Consider the following 17,640-nt stretch of genomic DNA (forward strand, 5'->3'; position numbering starts at 1 on the left):
AACATGTGTTTTTTTAGCCAAATTTTGAGGTTTGCAAAGGATTCTGGGTAACAGAACCTGGTCCGAGCCACACAAGTCACCCCATCTTGGATTCCCCTAGGTCTCTAGTTTTCAGAAATGCACAGGTTTGGTAGGTTTACCTAGGTGGCGGCTGAGCTACAGGCCAAAATCTACAGGTAGGCACTTTGCAAAAAACACCTCTGTTTTCCTTCACCAATTTGGCTGTGTCCACGTTGTGCTTTGGGGCGTTTCCTGTCGCGGGCGCTAGGCCTACCCACACAAGTGAGGTATCATTTTTATTGGGAGACGTGGGGGAACGCTGGGTGGAAGGAAATTCGTGGCTCCTCTCAGATTCCAGAACTTTCTGCAACAGAAATGTGAGGAACATGTTTTTTTTTAGCCACATTTTGAGGTTTGCAAAGGATTCTGGGTAACAGAACCTGGTCCGAGCCACACAAGTCACCCCATCTTGGATTCCCCTAGGTCTCTAGTTTTCAGAAATGCACAGGTTTGGTAGGTTTCCTTAGGTGGCGGCTAAGCTACAGGCCAAAATCTACAGGTAGGCACTTTGCAAAAAACACCTCTGTTTTCCTTCACCAATTTGGCTGTGTCCACGTTGCGCTTTGGGGCGTTTCCTGTCGCGGGCGCTAGGCCTACCCACACAAGTGAGGTATAATTTTTATAGGGAGACGTGGGGGAACGCTGGGTGGAAGGAAATTCGTGGCTCCTCTCAGATTCCAGAACTTTCTGCCACAGAAATGTGAGGAACATGTGTTTTTTTAGCCAAATTTTGAGGTTTGCAAAGGATTCTGGGTAACAGAACCTGGTCCGAGCCACACAAGTCACCCCATCTTGGATTCCCCTAGGTCTCTAGTTTTCAGAAATGCACAGGTTTGGTAGGTTTCCCTAGGTGGCGGCTGAGCTACAGGCCAAAATCTACAGGTAGGCCCTTTGCAAAAAACACCTCTGTTTTCCTTCACCAATTTGGCTGTGTCCACGTTGCGCTTTGGGGCGTTTCCTGTCGCGGGCGCTAGGCCTACCCACACAAGTGAGGTATCATTTTTATCGGGAGACGTGGGGGAACGCTGGGTGGAAGGAAATTCGTGGCTCCTCTCAGATTCCAGAACTTTCTGCCACAGAAATGTGAGGAACATGTGTTTTTTTAGCCAAATTTTGAGGTTTGCCAAGGATTCTGGGTAACAGAACCTGGTCCGAGCCACACAAGTCACCCCATCTTGGATTCCCCTAGGTCTCTAGTTTTCAGAAATGCACAGGTTTGGTAGGTTTCCCTAGGTGGCGGCTGAGCTACAGGCCAAAATCTACAGGTAGGCACTTTGCAAAAAACACCTCTGTTTTCCTTCACCAATTTGGCTGTGTCCACGTTGCGCTTTGGGGCGTTTCCTGTCGCGGGCGCTAGGCCTACCCACACAAGTGAGGTATCATTTTTATCGGGAGACGTGGGGGAACGCTGGGTGGAAGGAAATTCGTGGCTCCTCTCAGATTCCAGAACTTTCTGCCACAGAAATGTGAGGAACATGTGTTTTTTTAGCCAAATTTTGAGGTTTGCAAAGGATTCTGGGTAACAGAACATGGTCCGAGCCACACAAGTCACCCCATCTTGGATTCCCCTAGGTCTCTAGTTTTCAGAAATGCACAGGTTTGGTAGGTTTCCCTAGGTGGCGGCTGAGCTACAGGCCAAAATCTACAGGTAGGCACTTTGCAAAAAACACCTCTGTTTTCCTTCACCAATTTGGCTGTGTCCACGTTGCGCTTTGGGGCGTTTCCTGTCGCGGGCGCTAGGCCTACCCACACAAGTGAGGTATCATTTTTATCAGGAGACGTGGGGGAACGCTGGGTGGAAGGAAATTCGTGGCTCCTCTCAGATTCCAGAACTTTCTGCCACAGAAATGTGAGGAACATGTGTTTTTTTAGCCAAATTTTAAGGTTTGCAAAGGATTCTGGGTAACATAACCTGGTCCGAGCCACACAAGTCACCCCATCTTGGATTCCCCTAGGTCTCTAGCTTTCAGAAATGCACAGGTTTGGTAGGTTTCCCTAGGTGGCGGCTGAGCTACAGGCCAAAATCTACAGGTAGGCACTTTGCAAAAAACACCTCTGTTTTCCTTCACCAATTTGGCTGTGTCCACGTTGCGCTTTGGGGCATTTCCTGTCGCGGGCGCTAGGCCCACCCACACAAGTGAGGTATCATTTTTATCAGGAGACGTGGGGGAACGCTGGGTGGAAGGAAATTCGTGGCTCCTCTCAGATTCCAGAACTTTCTGCCACAGAAATGTGAGGAACATGTGTTTTTTTAGCCAAATTTTGAGGTTTGCAAAGGATTCTGGGTAACAGAACCTGGTCCGAGCCACACAAGTCACCCCATCTTGGATTCCCCTAGGTCTCTAGTTTTCAGAAATGCACAGGTTTGGTAGGTTTCCCTAGGTGGCGGCTGAGCTACAGGCCAAAATCTACAGGTAGGCACTTTGCAAAAAACACCTCTGTTTTCCTTCACCAATTTGGCTGTGTCCACGTTGCGCTTTGGGGCGTTTCCTGTCGCGGGCGCTAGGCCTACCCACACAAATGAGGTATCATTTTTATCGGGAGACGTAGGGGAACGCTGGGGGGAAGGAAATTCGTGGCTCCTCTCAGATTCCAGAACTTTCTGCCACAGAAATGTGAGGAACATGTGTAAAGGTTTGGTAGGTTTCCCTAGGTGGCGGCTGAGCTACAGGCCAAAATCTACAGGTAGGCACTTTGCAAAAAACACCTCTGTTTTCTGTGATGTGTCCACGTTGTGTTTTGGGGCATATCCTGTCGCGGGCGCTAGGCCTACCCACACAAGTGAGGTATCATTTTTATCGGGAGACTTGGGGGAACATAGAATAGCAAAACAAGTGTTATTGCCCCTTGTCTTTCTCTATATTTTTTCCTTCCAAATGTAAGACAGTGTGTAAAAAACACGTCTATTTGAGAAATGCCCTGTAATTCACATGCTAGTATGGGCACCCCGGAATTCAGAGATGTGCAAATAACCACTGCTTCTCAACACCTTATCTTGTGCCCATTTTGGAAATACAAAGGTTTTCTTGATAGCTATTTTTTACTCTTTATATTTCAGCAAATGTATTGCTGTATACCCGGCATAGATTGAAAACCCACTGCAGGGTGCAGGTCATTTATTGGCTCTGGGTAGCTAGAGTTCTTGATGAACCTATAAGCCCTATATATCCCCGCAAGCAGAAGAGTCCAGCAGACGTAACGGTATATTGCTTTCGAAAATCTGACATTGCTGGAAAAAGTTACATAGTAAAACGTAGAGAAAAATTGATGTTTTTTTCACCTCAATTTCAATATTTTTCTTTTTCAGTTGTTATTTTCTGTAGGAAACCCTTGTAGGATCTACACAAATGACCCCTTGCTGAATTCAGATTCTTGTCTACTTTTCAAAAATGTTGCGGTTTCTGGGATCCAGCGTTGGTTTCATGCCCATTTCTGTCACTGACTGAAAGGAGGCTGAAAGCACAAAAAATCGTAAAAATGGGGTATGTCCCAGTAAAATGCCAAAATTGTGTTGAAAAATTGGGTTTTCTGATTCAAGGCTGCCTGTTCCTGAAAGCTGGGAAGCTGGTGATTTTATCACCGCAAACCCTTTGTTGATGCCCTTTTCAGGGAAAAAACCACAAGCCTTCTTCTGCAGCCCATTTTCCCAATTTTTTTGAAAAAAACGAAATTTTCACTCTTTTTTGGCTAATTTCTTGGCCTCCTTCTGGGGAACCCACAAAGTCTGGGTACCTCTAGAATCCCTAGGATGTTGGAAAAAAAGGACGCAAATTTGGCGTGGGTAGCTTATGTGAACAAAAAGTTATGAGGGTCTAAGCGCAAACTGCTCCAAATAGCCAAAAAAAGGCTCGGTACAGGAGGGGGAAAAGGCCTGGCAGCGAAGGGGTTAAACACACACAAAGGATAACACATTATATTTAATTTGCAAACAAATATAAATAAAAAATAAACATTTTCATTTTAATAGGAAGGTTCGAGCTTTTTTTTAATTCAACTGAAGCCACACATTTTCCCTACTATGTTATGTTTGCTGCACCTGGATTGCTCCCACAAATCAATCTGAGTGTATTAATTTAATTTTTAGACTCCAATTTCAAATTCCTTGACATTTACAGTAGGTTTTAAATGTTCAACTGTACATTCAGCCACTTTATTTACATACACTTTAATAATCTGTTAATATTATTTCATTTTCTAAGCAGTCACGGACCTACTGAGGAGGCTTTGCATACCCCAGGTGTCACGGACAACAAGTTGAGAAACACTGCCATCAACAAACCAAATGACACAAATACACACACCATTATCCACCTATAAAATTAATGCCATGGACATGCACACCACATCTCAACACACTACACAAGTCAGTGAAAAGTTGCAAGACTGGACTCTCTATGTAGATAGCCCCAATTCTGAAGAGAGCAATCTCTATTCCAAAGCATACTGTAAAAAAATGGAGGCAACTGCAGCAAGTGATCACTTACAAGATTAACACGGATAGCACTCTAAAATGAGACTAATGGCCATAACACCCACATACACGTTGTGGTGGAAGGTTGTGAGAAACCTCAAGCAGGATAGCCTATCACCAGGCAATGGCATGAACAGGCTGAAGAGATAACAAAGCCAATTCATGCACGTAATGGCAGCAGAGATATCCACTAGACAGCAATGACATAAGAAGCCAGTCACAGGACAAGGCCTTTGTGCTGTAGGGTGAAAGAAGACTTTTAGTATTCTCCTTGCAAATACTGATCTCAGTAAAGAAAACCACATATGTGAAGTAACTCATGTTATAGTCCATAGCATACCTGCGAGACAGCCATAATATGAACTTTTTTCTATGAAAAATCAAAAAGTGGTGTGCATGGTAAGCTGCTAGAGAAACAGAACGCTCAGAGAAGTTTAGTTAAGCAATACTTTTCATGAAATATCGGCATCTAAGTCTATTCGTTCCTATAATGCACAATATTCTTTTGTGAAGCTTTCAGATAATAAAAAAAAAGAAAAGATAAAAACCTCAGAGGATTTGCTGTTATTGGATTTTAGATGTTTTCTAAATCTAAAGAAAATAAATAATAAGAGCCGTACTGGTCAGGAAACCATTTGAGACCTTTGCAAGATATCCAGAGTCTCACACTTGAGAGACGGCCAAAAGAAGGTCACTGGCAGTCCCTGTCTCTTAAGTCAGTTGTTAACTAGCTTTGTTGAATCTGTTTTCATGCAGCCCCTGGAAAGTATAAAGTAAGCACTGAAAGTACTACAGGGATCCCCTGGGTGAGTCCTACCATACACACAGACGAGTGAGCGGTGAAACTTCACAGTAACAGGTTGCCATTGTTAACTCAATAGCAAAGCCACTTCTTGGAACATTAGTCATAAAATAAAAAGGGCAAGGAGGACAAGGACATGAGTGAACAAAGCTTCATTGAGGGTCCAGAGGGGTTTGGGAAATTGACTTGGTGCAAACATGAGTTTTAAGTTTCTGATATCAAGGGTCGAAAAAACATGTTGTTCAGATACGCAGGTTAAGGAAGTTCAAGATGGAGCGAGACTACTTGTTTAGAGGAGCAAAAGAATGAAATAATGTACAGTAGATAAAGAGAAAGAAGCAGCTACGTCTTTTGGAAGTTGTACTTAAGAGCCAAGATAACAGGAACTGGGCCATAACAATTTTAAGGATTAACAACATTAAAATAGAAGGGCCTAGGGGCAGATAGAGTGTGCTGTGGCCAGTGAAGAGAAAGACAAATGGAAGGGAAAATTTACTCCTTTAGGAATCCACACTTCTAAATATATCTGGACGATTGTTGCTACACCTCTATCACATTTGGCATTTTCTATATGTGTATCGGTCACATTTATGGGAGGTAGAGTTGTGTTTTTATGTACTGAAGCCTATCATCAAAAGTTACAATTATCTCTAGCACTCATTACTCAACAAACCCTCAATATACACCCAGCACAGAACCCATGCCCACATCACAGTGGAAAGTAGGTACACATGAAAGTCACATCAGTAAATTCAACACATTATTCAATTGAAAATCTTACTTGCAGAACTTGAACAAAATCTTTTCGAACACCAACACTGGTCCGGTACTTCCCATGATGGTAAGGGGCTGGCCCGCGAACAGACAGTATGCTATCCCCGTCATGGAGGCACCAACCAATGACTCAATTGCGCTCTACAGGAGAAACCCATTCAGAAAGACATCACTGCGCGGCAGGTCTTGTCTATTTTGCGTGGACTGCTAATTAGTGTAAAGATCCTATACTTGTACTATGTTACATGTGGTAGCATAGTAAGAAAGATATTACTGTATATATGCAATCAGTGGCTATGCAAAGTAAACAGCTAGAGGTGAACTACTGCTCAAGTAACACTTCCAATTTTCTTAAAACCGTTTTAAATATCTATCTTTGGTATACACTGAACATGGATTTTGGTTCAGCCGGGAGGGCAGAAAATGGGAATAGCAGTTAAAGACGTCAAGAATATAAGCAAGCCCCTCTGTACATGAGAACATGTAATTAATTGAGGCTTAAAACTATTATGCCATTAAGATTACATCGAAACATTGCACTCTTCGTGAGGCTTGTTCTCACAACGCTAAGCTTTGTGATGTAACAATATTCTACCGCAAATCTGAATGCAAATCTCTCGAGTTTCAATTAGGGAGATGATTCACAGCTCATCTGAATGTGCTATTCATGATGGCACTGCTTATCAAGTGCATTATTCAAAATCACCTAGTTTCTGGATTGAATAAAAATCCCTGGTCTGCTCACTCAGCATGCTTTAATAAGATTGATGAATATTTTAGGGGATGTCATCATTAAGCTAACTGCCTTTTCCCTTAGTTAAGTGTGCCCCACTTTGGGTAGGGAAATGGGGAGGAGGTGTTTACGAGTTGGGGTGGATGGAAGGAAGAGTTAACCTCAGTTACAAAGTATTAGGGAAAAACAAAACAACGTGTAATTCTTTATTGCCCTAAAATAATACTACAATTTGAGAACAAGCTAACATAAAATGTAACCTGTACTGGTATGTCACATGCCAATATAAAGATATTTTTAAAAGAACGTGCGCTCACCTTGTGGATGCAGACTTGGGTGCTAGACAGATATTTTATGGTAATGCCCTTACAAAGATTCATTAATGTTATAATATATTAATGCAATAATACGCTTACAGTTGGATGAAGGAAATCGGCCTTAAAACCATTCGCGGCTCATATGGGGACCAAGTGGGAGAGTGGATGCACATAACAACAACACATAAAATAAAATTAAAAAAATAAAAACTTACCTGAATCGTCGCATCGGCTCTTCAGGCTCCACGACCATTGTCCACTGTAGGCACAGGCTCCCAGCCTGACCTGCAGCCAATCCTAATGCTGTTCTCATGCTGCAGGAAGCATGAGAGCAGTATTAGGATTAGCCTGGGAGCTCTGGCTTTGCACTGCTAGGCAGACTCAGAGCTTTTGCCTGCTGTCTTCAACCCAGCAACACAGCTAGGGTTGGAGACAGCTCAGTGCTCAAGTGGTTTGGCCCTCATGAGACTGCCAGCCAAACACACATGCGCACTGAGGGGAGTGCACACCACCCCCCTCAATGTCTTTCATCCCCCATGGTAATGCACTCTTGAAAAATAAAATTATAATAAATACATTTTATTATTTTATTTTTCAAGTTTTGCAGCTGCTGCTCCTGCTGGCCGGGGGGTTTTGGGGGATGGGGGTTGAGGGATGAAGCACTTCCGCCATAGCGGCAAGAGCCACCGCTGCTTAAAATAGGACATATTTTTGCACCTGCCTTTGGGAAATGCAACTTTTTCAGACTGCAAAAAATAAGTTAATTAAAATTCTAAGTTAACCCATTTAATAGAAAAAAATTACTTTATTCTCTGATTTCTTAACAATTAACTGCATACAGTAGAATTATACACTATTTAGAACTTTGGAGTTAAGAATCTGGTTCAAAATCAGCATTTTGAAAGCACTAGTAAAATCTGGCAAACCTCAGGTTTTTTAACATATGGATAACAACATTTCTTTCCCAATTATGACTCAACCCGGCTCTCTGGGGTTTGGATTATTTTGCAATGTACCATCAGAACTTTAGGGATAGTCAATCTCTATTCCCACAACATTGCTATTTGATTTTCACAGCATGGTTGTGTTGGAAATAAAAGATTCTTTACTAGAGTCAGGCAAAAATGTGCATCTGGTTTATGGGAGAAATTACTGTATAAAAGCATCAAGTGTAGTTTTAAAAGACACAAGATTTGTTTGGTTACTGCAAAGAGTGTGCCTTGCAGGTTTGTCCAAAATAGTATTCAAAGTACTGATAGAGATATTCATCTGCACATTGTGCATTAAAATACAAGCACACAAAAAAGAGTGAAAGCTAAACAATTTGTAGAATTTAATGAAATGTGAAAAATTCAAATTTACCTTTTCACCCCACAAAGGTGTCCCATTTCATCTCTTCGCCTAGTCTTTGTCGCTGGCAACCATGTAAAGTCATGATTGTTTTTGCAAAAAGAGGAAAGGCCAAAGATCCACTGTGTCTCCTTACGGACTTCCACTTTTGCTATCAAGATACCATATGTGTCATGCTACCATATCACACTTTTGCAAGGGGGAAAGGCCAGGAAATAATTAATGGTTTATTTATATACAGAACCAAGTACCATTTCGGTTCTTAGAAATAGGAGGTACTCAAACGGAAAAATGTGGTAACCGGAAAATGCCAATTTCGCAGATAACTCATTCAAGAAAATAATCAATGCACTGCATCAATGTGTTTTATTTTTAATGAAGAACTAAATGGAAATATGTTTGCTGTAAACCTGACTAACTAAAAGACTGTACGATGGAAACTAAAACATAACAAAAGATATTGACAAATTGAGCATCCACAGACTCCCCATCAAGTCTGACCAATCACTTACGCCATTTTATTCCCACTTAGATCAGCCATTAATTTTACTATTCACATAGATACTCATAAAATATCTTGGAGAAGTGCTCCTTACTATGCGTCCTTCGGTGGCCTCCCCAAGCAGGCCTCCAAAAGTGATGACAGGAGACATGCAGGCACAGTACAGGAAAAGGAAGGAAGCCACGCACTGCAAGCTTAATGCATCCTTGAAGTCGCTGAAATACCATGGAGCTTTCCGTTTCAGGTCCACCACTAAACCACCGAACAACCTGGTTAGAGGAAAATTAAAATAGAGAATTCACACACTAGTCGAATTTGAATGTTCTTCAAAACCCTTCAAATGTACTGTTCACACAGATGTCCTGTCACATATACACTGCTTCTCCTGCAATTAGTGAAATTAGTGTGAAACTCAAAAGTTTCCATCTGATGCCATCAAATGAAATATTAGGTAACAATGCTAGAAACCCATTGTCTCCTATTCCTCTCATTGAGAACTGAACATGACTTATTTCAAGTTATTCCTCAGATTTATGACATTTCTTTGCCTGTTTGGCACGTTTTAGTAGTTATCGAAAGAAGGTGCAGCAAGAAAAAGGGCAACTGAGGTCAATGGGACACTCAATTATACAGGAAGTACACTCAATACAAAGACAAAAGATAAATTAGGTTGGGAGTAGGGCTTGGGGTGTTGAAATAGACCAGGAAAAAGACAGACTAAACAGGCACAGGAGCTGTCTGCTGTAATACACCATATATGACTTCAGCTCCTCGTACATAAAGAACTATGCTTAGCTTTATGTTGTGTCAAGTTTAGGTCCAGATGGCCAAGGAAGGTCTGCAAGGTTCTATGCCAGATGTTCAGGATAACTACTGATTATGTTAATTGCCATTTAGATTAACTTCATGTTAAATTATTCAACTATGACATCCATAAAATCTGGCTTGAACTTCGCCCTCTTGGACATGAGTTTAGATAAATCATCACAATGCCCTACTACAATGTTTCATACTGTTTCAGGGGTCAAGATTCGTTGCTTGTGCACAAACAGACTAGGCCATAATGATTACGTCATGCTAGATGTTTTTTTTACACTGGCCAACAAGGAGCACCATAAACGTTTTCGATAGTTTAATTCACCCATTGGAGAGATCACGGTGCAATATGCAGGTCAGGCGTTCAAATCCTTAGAGCTTTATTCAGCTTTTCTAAAGTACTGTTTTCCTAACACTCTGGGTCACAGTTTGGTACCATAGTTGCTAGCAGTGGAATCGGTTTTTGTTGTACATTTAATATCGTTACAGCCCTTGACACCCAGGGTGGAGAGTAAGTTTCTGAAAATCATTTGCTTGGAAGTAAAATAAATCTCTCTTTCCTCCCGAGTCCTCAGTAGTGCCTGGATTTGAGTCAAATAATTTAAAGGGGCTTTACTTAACATATTCGTTTTTCTCTTGGTTAACCTAAGTTTGCAACGTGAAACTTAGCGGTCACAACTTTCCTAGACATTAACACTTTGGTGTTGTGAGAGCACATGAAGTTTGTGTTAATTTTAGATTTTCAGAGAATCTGAAACACTGTCACACAACACCAAGACACCCTGGAAACCAATCTCACTGCCAAGCAATGCATTACCAAGAGAAAGAAGACAGTCTAGACAAGTGCTCTCTAATATGGAAAGTGAAACAGTTCCTATCTGAAAGCGACTTCATAACTATTGTTTAAGCCCTTTTCCTGTTGCACCTGGCTGGTGGCAAAGCCCCGATCCATTGCCTCTCAAAGTTCACATTGACCCTTTTTAAGGACATACTTCATGCTGCACACGTCCAAACCAGGGCCTGAAGAAATATGACCACCAATCAGATGCATCATGCACAAAGTCATCACACCCAGTACTTCTACATTACTGGCTGAGACCTGAGCATCTCCGGTCGCTCTTGACACATCATTAACGAGCATATAATCAGACTTGAGGCTAAGAAGTGTAAAATAATAAAAACACAACAATGGATCTTGTAAGCTTATGCATTCAGGATCTGGAACATCAGCAATGCAATCAGGTCCGCCTCAAGCCTGTTCCAATTTCAGAAAGAACTTAAGACGAACCTCTTTGAGGAACACTACTTCACCATGCAGTGACAGTCTACATCTGGGCCCAGAACCCAGACACCTTTCCAATCATTGTTGACAGTATCTTTGCCTTTGACATTGTATAGTGGTGCGTTCCCTTTTAACTAGGTATACAAATACCACATACACAAATTTTCAAGGTCGAAAAAAGTGAACCTCCATTTGTCTGCTTACACTGTGACTGCACAAACTGCTCCAGTAAGATATTTTGCCAAGTTTGAACTTTTTCTTTTCAGATTTAATAACATAGATAAAAACTATCTCAATTATTATTATTTCTGCATACAAATCAATAACTGTGAAAACTTTCAAACCACATGTAGATCCTTCTCATTGCACAGCATGTTTTTAATTTTTGACAGCCACTTGCATGTAGGAGGCATGAGTTAATACTCCCTTTGAATATTGGGGAGTACATTATGTTCTGGTAAATAAATAATGAGTACCCACTCCAACTTAATTGTGGAACATGGTAGATGTTATTAACTATGCCACATACGTTGACATTTTAACAATGTTAATACATTTTAATGGCCCTCAAGAATAAAGATAATAAGTTGTTTCTTGTTTCATTTTCTTGAATGTTCAAAAATTCAGTTTCGAGCTCCTTAAAAAAATATAAAGTGAGTGAGGCCTATAAAGTTATCTTTTCTTTCTTAGAAGAGGGCACATATTATTAATGATCCAAAGACAAAAATGTACATTACTACACAGATCAATTAGGCGATGCCTAAGAATAGCAGTTTCCCCACTGTAGGAAAATAGGTTTCTTGTAGGGGTCTCCCCAGTTTTCACCCCCATTTGGACTATTTGATGCTGGTTTTCAACTCTGGTAGTGCACTGGGAGTCTTCTAACTAGGGCCCAGTGCCAGTGTTCGTTCACCTAAAAAGATGAATGTCCAATTGTACCTAATTAGCAAGGACTTTAGCACCCCTTTAAGCCCCTAGTAAATGGTACCCTTGGTACCTATGTCATGGCTTCTGAAGAGGGTCTGCAAGGGTTGCAGCATGTATTATGCCACCCTAAGGGACCCACACTCAAAGATATGCAGACTTCCATCACAGAATGTGTGAAATGGTGCAAACAATTTAGAAAACACAACATGGCACACTGACTGTGTGCCATGCCTAGGTACAGTGCATATTCTATATGCAAACTACAACTACAGCAGGTCTTAGAGGCCTAAGGCAGGGTGCATTATATTATATGCAAGAGCCCCACTGCATGAGCTGATAGGTCCCTGTGATATCTAATTCCATTGCTAGATATTGCAAGTGATCAGGCAGTCATCTTAAGGACATGAACTGGACACTGGTCATTACGAGTAACCGAACTACATGATGGCTGCACTGAAACTAATAGTGTTTGGTATCAAACACCTCACCTTCATAAATCTATACTGATGCCAGTATTGGACTTATTATGACAAGCACACACAAGGCACCTTAGAGGTGATTCTGAAAATCTACTAGTCCCTTAGTGTGCTGGATGACTAGTTACGACCAGCCTGCCACCACAGATGAGTGTCTGACCCCCTGGAGGTGAGAGCCTGCGCTCTGAGAGGCCCGAAACAATGCCTGCTCTGGAGGAAGGTGATCACACTTCCTCCAGTAGGATGGCTAGTGATTTATCATATTAGGGCCAGAGGCTTCAAAACCCCTGCCACCTTTGATATGCAACCCTGGCTTCCCCCCAAACCTGGGGGATGCTACCCCCTGCACTGAGGCCCATTTGGCACCAGAGTAGGCGTAAAATTAGCTATTCATTAGGCAAGTTACACTTTTGGGCTAATCACACCCCTAAGGAGGGCTATCAGAAGTAGACACACGAGGAAGGGTTCCATCATCTTGTTTTTGGTGAAACTAGGTACTCTGGGTCAGGCTATGCTCACTTCCCACAGGAAGTGGTCATATAGGGGATGTAGTCACCCCAGGGGCAAGAATCCCATTGGCTACTACCCTACGCTCCCCTAAACACCCCTTAATTCAGTATTTAGGGGTTCCTCTAGCACCAGGAACCCAGATTAGTCTACCTGGGAAGAGAAGAAGGAACAAGAAGAGCCAACAACACAAGAACTGTGGGCCAGCACTGAAATTAGCACCAAATCTCCACAATTGCAAGAAACGACTCGTCCTGCACTGCACATGCTCCCCAAACACCTGGAGGTCTGTCCAGCTCTTTGCCAACAAAGCAGCATCTCAGTTGATGTGAAGGGGCCATCTCCCTGCAAGTGGAGGCACTGACCACATCAGGCCAGTTCACCGTTTTGCCGACCATCAGGTCCACCGGAGGAGCAACTCACTGGGAGGAGGTCATTGAGAGTCCAGGAGTTCAGCCATGTCGCTTCATCAAGTCTCAAGAATCTGAGCCCTCCCGGACCTCCCTGCACCAATATCAGGGGTACCAGAGCCCTTACAGCAGCCAAGGCTTGTTGAGTGTTCAGCAACATCGACTTGCCATCAAGGTACTTCAGGATCCACGAGGCCATCACAGAGAGTGGCCCTGCTGCTCTGTTTTCTGACCCTCACCAGATCGCCAGAGCCTCTAACTACAGCAAACCCTGGACAAAATATCTCTACACCTGAGCCCCCCAGCCTGGGGCCAATGGAACAGACTGTGTCCCTGTGCTCCAGGAACCTTCAAGAGCTGAGACCCCCTTTGGTTCTGCTAGAACTCGTCTCAAAGTCTCCCCTTGCAGCTTATCTTTTACAGGTACCCTGCCACTGACTTTAACATGTAGTACTCAACACTACCAACACAACCATCACTTCTGCACCCACACTCCCCAGGGCAGGTTAAACCGAACTGCTGGTGGGGTCTTGGACCTTAACCCCTAAACACCTTAAGTCCCTACAGGCTCCCTCAAGAACCGCTCACAAGTATATGTATGCAGTGTATGTTTTTCCCATAGGATAACATTACAGCGTTCAAGGCTCCTGCCTCAAATCTGACAAACTGATTTTCTATTCTTTTTCCTACAAAAAGTTATAACGTCTAAAGTACTTACACCCAATATTGATGACTACAGTCTCTAAATATATATAAAAAACGCGGTTATTTTTCAAAATTGGTCTCAAACTTCATTTTGAGTAGGTTGCATTTATTGACTCTGTGTGTACAACAGATGCTCAACACTACCCCTTGATAATCAAGCCTAAGCTGCTCGACCACACTAGCAGGAATAGAGCATGTGGGATTGTTAACGAAAGCCCCTGTAAACTAATAAGGGTTGTCTTGACTTCTTGCATAGTGTGCACCTACATGGTACACTACATAAAAAGTCAGCTTCCTAAACTACACCCATATCTTTCTATAAATAGCTGTCCTGGACTTATTAATCTATATATTTTGAAAGCTCAATAAAAGTTTTATCTCCTAGTCATAGGATATGCTTTAAAAGTTATAAAAAAAAACACTAGAGCTTGGAAGCGAACGAATGTGGAAGAGGTGAGCATACAGACCTTTGTAGCATGACTCATAATTCGCTTAACCAAGAAGTAATGCTCTGCTTTTGTGCGAGTGCAGAGCTACTGGACGGGCTGATTATGAGTTTGTTTTTTCATGAAGAGGCTACTAGACTACTCTCAGAAGTTCTGACTTTAAATAGTGAGAGAGTGTAGATTTGCTGCCAAAGCTGCTGACTTAGGAACTGGGGAACCAGTTTTGAGTCCTGGCATCGGCTCAACATCATGTGATTCTGGGTAAATCACTTTATCTTCCCATGCCTATAAAGTGTGTATGGCCTTGTGTAATGTAATGGGAGCTCAGGCAATGCTGTTGGGGCAAGAATGTGCTATATAAAAATTGCAAAAAAACACACACATCTGGAATTCACTGAATTCTATACATTTGACATGTGGTCCTTTAGCCTGCCTAGATTTAGGTGCTGCAGGCGTCACACAAAAAGTCTGGGAAACCTGGTGGCTGCCAATACTTAAAACGTATGTCCTCTGTTCATGACACACACTCATTTATTGCCCTTAACCTCTACTGAAGGGTACAGGGTCCAGCCTTCTGCCTTTTAAAGACTCATTAAGTGTTTGCTCACAGGAATGGAACATACATTATGGGCTAACTCTCTGTGTGTCCTTTACAGAAACATGAGATTACCAACTCCTAAAACTAGATTCCCCTAAAAAAGTAAGAGGTATTGAAAAGATTCCCTCTTGAAATCCTTTCTGCACTAGCATCTGCCTCTTAAAATTAGCTTTTTCAATTGGCCCTGCACCTATAAGGTAAAGTTCTGATTTGGACAGGAGGCTCATCATTTTTGAAGCTAGAAATGATAATTGGTACTTAGCTTTTTCCCTCTTGAAATGTCCTCCACTCCAGCACAAGTAATTTACGAATACAGTTTTACCATATATTTTGAACCTCCCTCTAAGGCGTTCCAATAACGTGGTGCACATGGTCTTGAAGTTGCAGACCAATAGCTTTATAGAGCGTAATGCTCACTGGTACTCTTTCAGTCAGCCTCAGAAGGATCCTAAACCGAGATATTCTTTACATGGTCTGATCCTGTAAAATGCAGGTTAATCACAGAATTCTGCAGCTTGCCAAGTGGCCCAATTAGATACAGGCCCGGATGAACGCAACATAACACACTTTATGCCCAATGGCTACACCAATTGTTTTCAGTTGCACTCCTTACCTTCCTGTGCGCTGAAGCTCAGGGCCACTGTGCTCCTGCTCTGGCTCCGGGTCTGCTTGGCAAATGTTTCCATTAGGAACTCCAGGCATCTTCCTCTTCTCCTATTGGTGGTCAAGACAAGAAAAATCATTTTCAATATTGTTTACAGACAGACTGTCTGAGAGAGCAGCTCAGAACTAAAGGCCTAATATTTGCACAAGCACCTAGAGTATGCACTCTCCACACAAAGAAAATCAAAAAAATCTATCAGTTCACCCTAGGAACTGGAAAGATTGATAGAGAATAACTATTTACTTATGTTTCTCCATAAACTTAAAGAGATGTGAGATGAAGTAAAACAAAATACCCTCTTCGAACTGCCCACCCCAGTTTAATTGAAGGGTGTTAAAAAAAAAAAGAAAAAGCCATGGGGTGTGACAAGATGGCGGATGGATAGGACGCATTTCTTCATCCCTCCATCCTTGTCGCTGGTCGGGCCCTGCCGCCTGCCCTACCCATCACACAGAGGGAGCCCTATGGTGTCCATGTCTGCTCAGGAGACCGCAAAGGCATCAGAGGACACAGCCGTGCCAGGAACCAGGCCTCTCACGCTGACTTCCAGACCCACAGCCGCTGCAGACTGGGTGCAGCAAAATGACAGTGACTGCAATGTGGCGTGTTGGAAGCCGGCTGTGCCATTCCTGACCTGACTCAGAAGGTCCAATTCCTGCAGTAGCTGGAAGAAGCACTACCAAGCAACTAGACCTGAATGGAGCATAGTCACCAACATTACCCACATTGTATGGCCCCAGGGGATGACACAGGGCAATAGCCCGGCCTGAAATGGCGCAAGACTGGCACTGACAGCAAAGTAAGGCCTGCGACCCCTGGGGACTAACGCATTGGGCCAAAGGTGCTTAGAGGCTGTTTGCGCTCACTTCCAGCGACAGGGGATGCCCCCCGAACCCTTCCAGCTCCAAAGTTAGTATATTCATGACACACCCCAGGCACCACATGCACCGCGGAGACCACCCACCACTGTCACAGGAGTTAATTAGTATATCACCTGGCTGCTGCAAATACGTGGGAGACCCCTATAGCCTGCAAGATCGCAACTGCTGCAACACACGCTGGTGGAGCACAACTGGGGGACTCTTCAGGTCTCTGAAGTGCCTTATCCCAGAATGGCAGGCTTTTCCCCCTAGAGAAGACAGTGGTGGCCTAGCCAACGAGTAAAGCACAGCGGTCAAGGGCAAATCAATTGTCACTACCCCCATGATAGGGGCCAGGGAGAGGCAGCCAGCAGCGAAGCTTACATCCAGAGTGGGACCACCAGAGGTCCATGCTCTAAGCAACACTGAGTGAAGGCGCATTATAAAAGAGTCTACATTGGTAGGAGGTCACTGGGAAGCCCCTTGGTCATAGCCCCGGGAGCAACCCTGCGCCAACCCACAAGTTGGAGGAGGAGCTCTAGACGTGTGCCCCTGTGGTGCTTCGCCAGGTCTGCCTGGAACACCTGTGCGACCTGAATGTAGTTCTGAGGACAGCAGTGTAGAACTACCATGGATGGAGAGGTGAGAGGGGCATTCAGGGGACTGCCAAGTGCCCACAATTGCTCTGGGAAGTTTGCAGTGCCAAAGGAAACACCCTGGCTAAAGTGGAGAGTGGGCCTGTGGGGACTGAGCTGCAACCCCCAGTGGAGCCTGCAAGTTGGGGCTACAGAGAGACAGAGTAAAGAGCTGAGGTGAGCCAGAGGCCCTGACAGGACCCTCACCTGGGAAAAACTGGTGCCTGTGGCCACAGAGCTCTGAGGTATCTCCTGTGATCGCACCCAAGGTGCCGCTGTGCGACCCCCACCTGGGCCGCCTGGCC

General features: G+C 43.5%; 1 protein-coding gene across 1 annotated transcript in view; it reads right to left on the bottom strand.

Moving 5' to 3' along the window:
* The window catches only part of SLC4A8 (solute carrier family 4 member 8), a 626,941-nt gene that overhangs the window by 244,937 nt on the left and 364,364 nt on the right, over nucleotides 1–17,640 (bottom strand). The window contains exons 11-13 of the mRNA XM_069230889.1: nucleotides 15,790–15,890; nucleotides 9,104–9,278; nucleotides 6,115–6,248 (exon numbers count right to left, since the gene is read on the bottom strand). Coding sequence (XP_069086990.1) covers nucleotides 6,115–6,248; nucleotides 9,104–9,278; nucleotides 15,790–15,890 — 410 coding nt within the window. The remainder of the gene's footprint in view (nucleotides 1–6,114; nucleotides 6,249–9,103; nucleotides 9,279–15,789; nucleotides 15,891–17,640) is intronic.

Source organism: Pleurodeles waltl, chromosome 4_2 (assembly GCF_031143425.1).
Source record: "Pleurodeles waltl isolate 20211129_DDA chromosome 4_2, aPleWal1.hap1.20221129, whole genome shotgun sequence".
In the NCBI taxonomy this organism is placed as follows: domain Eukaryota; kingdom Metazoa; phylum Chordata; class Amphibia; order Caudata; family Salamandridae; genus Pleurodeles; species Pleurodeles waltl.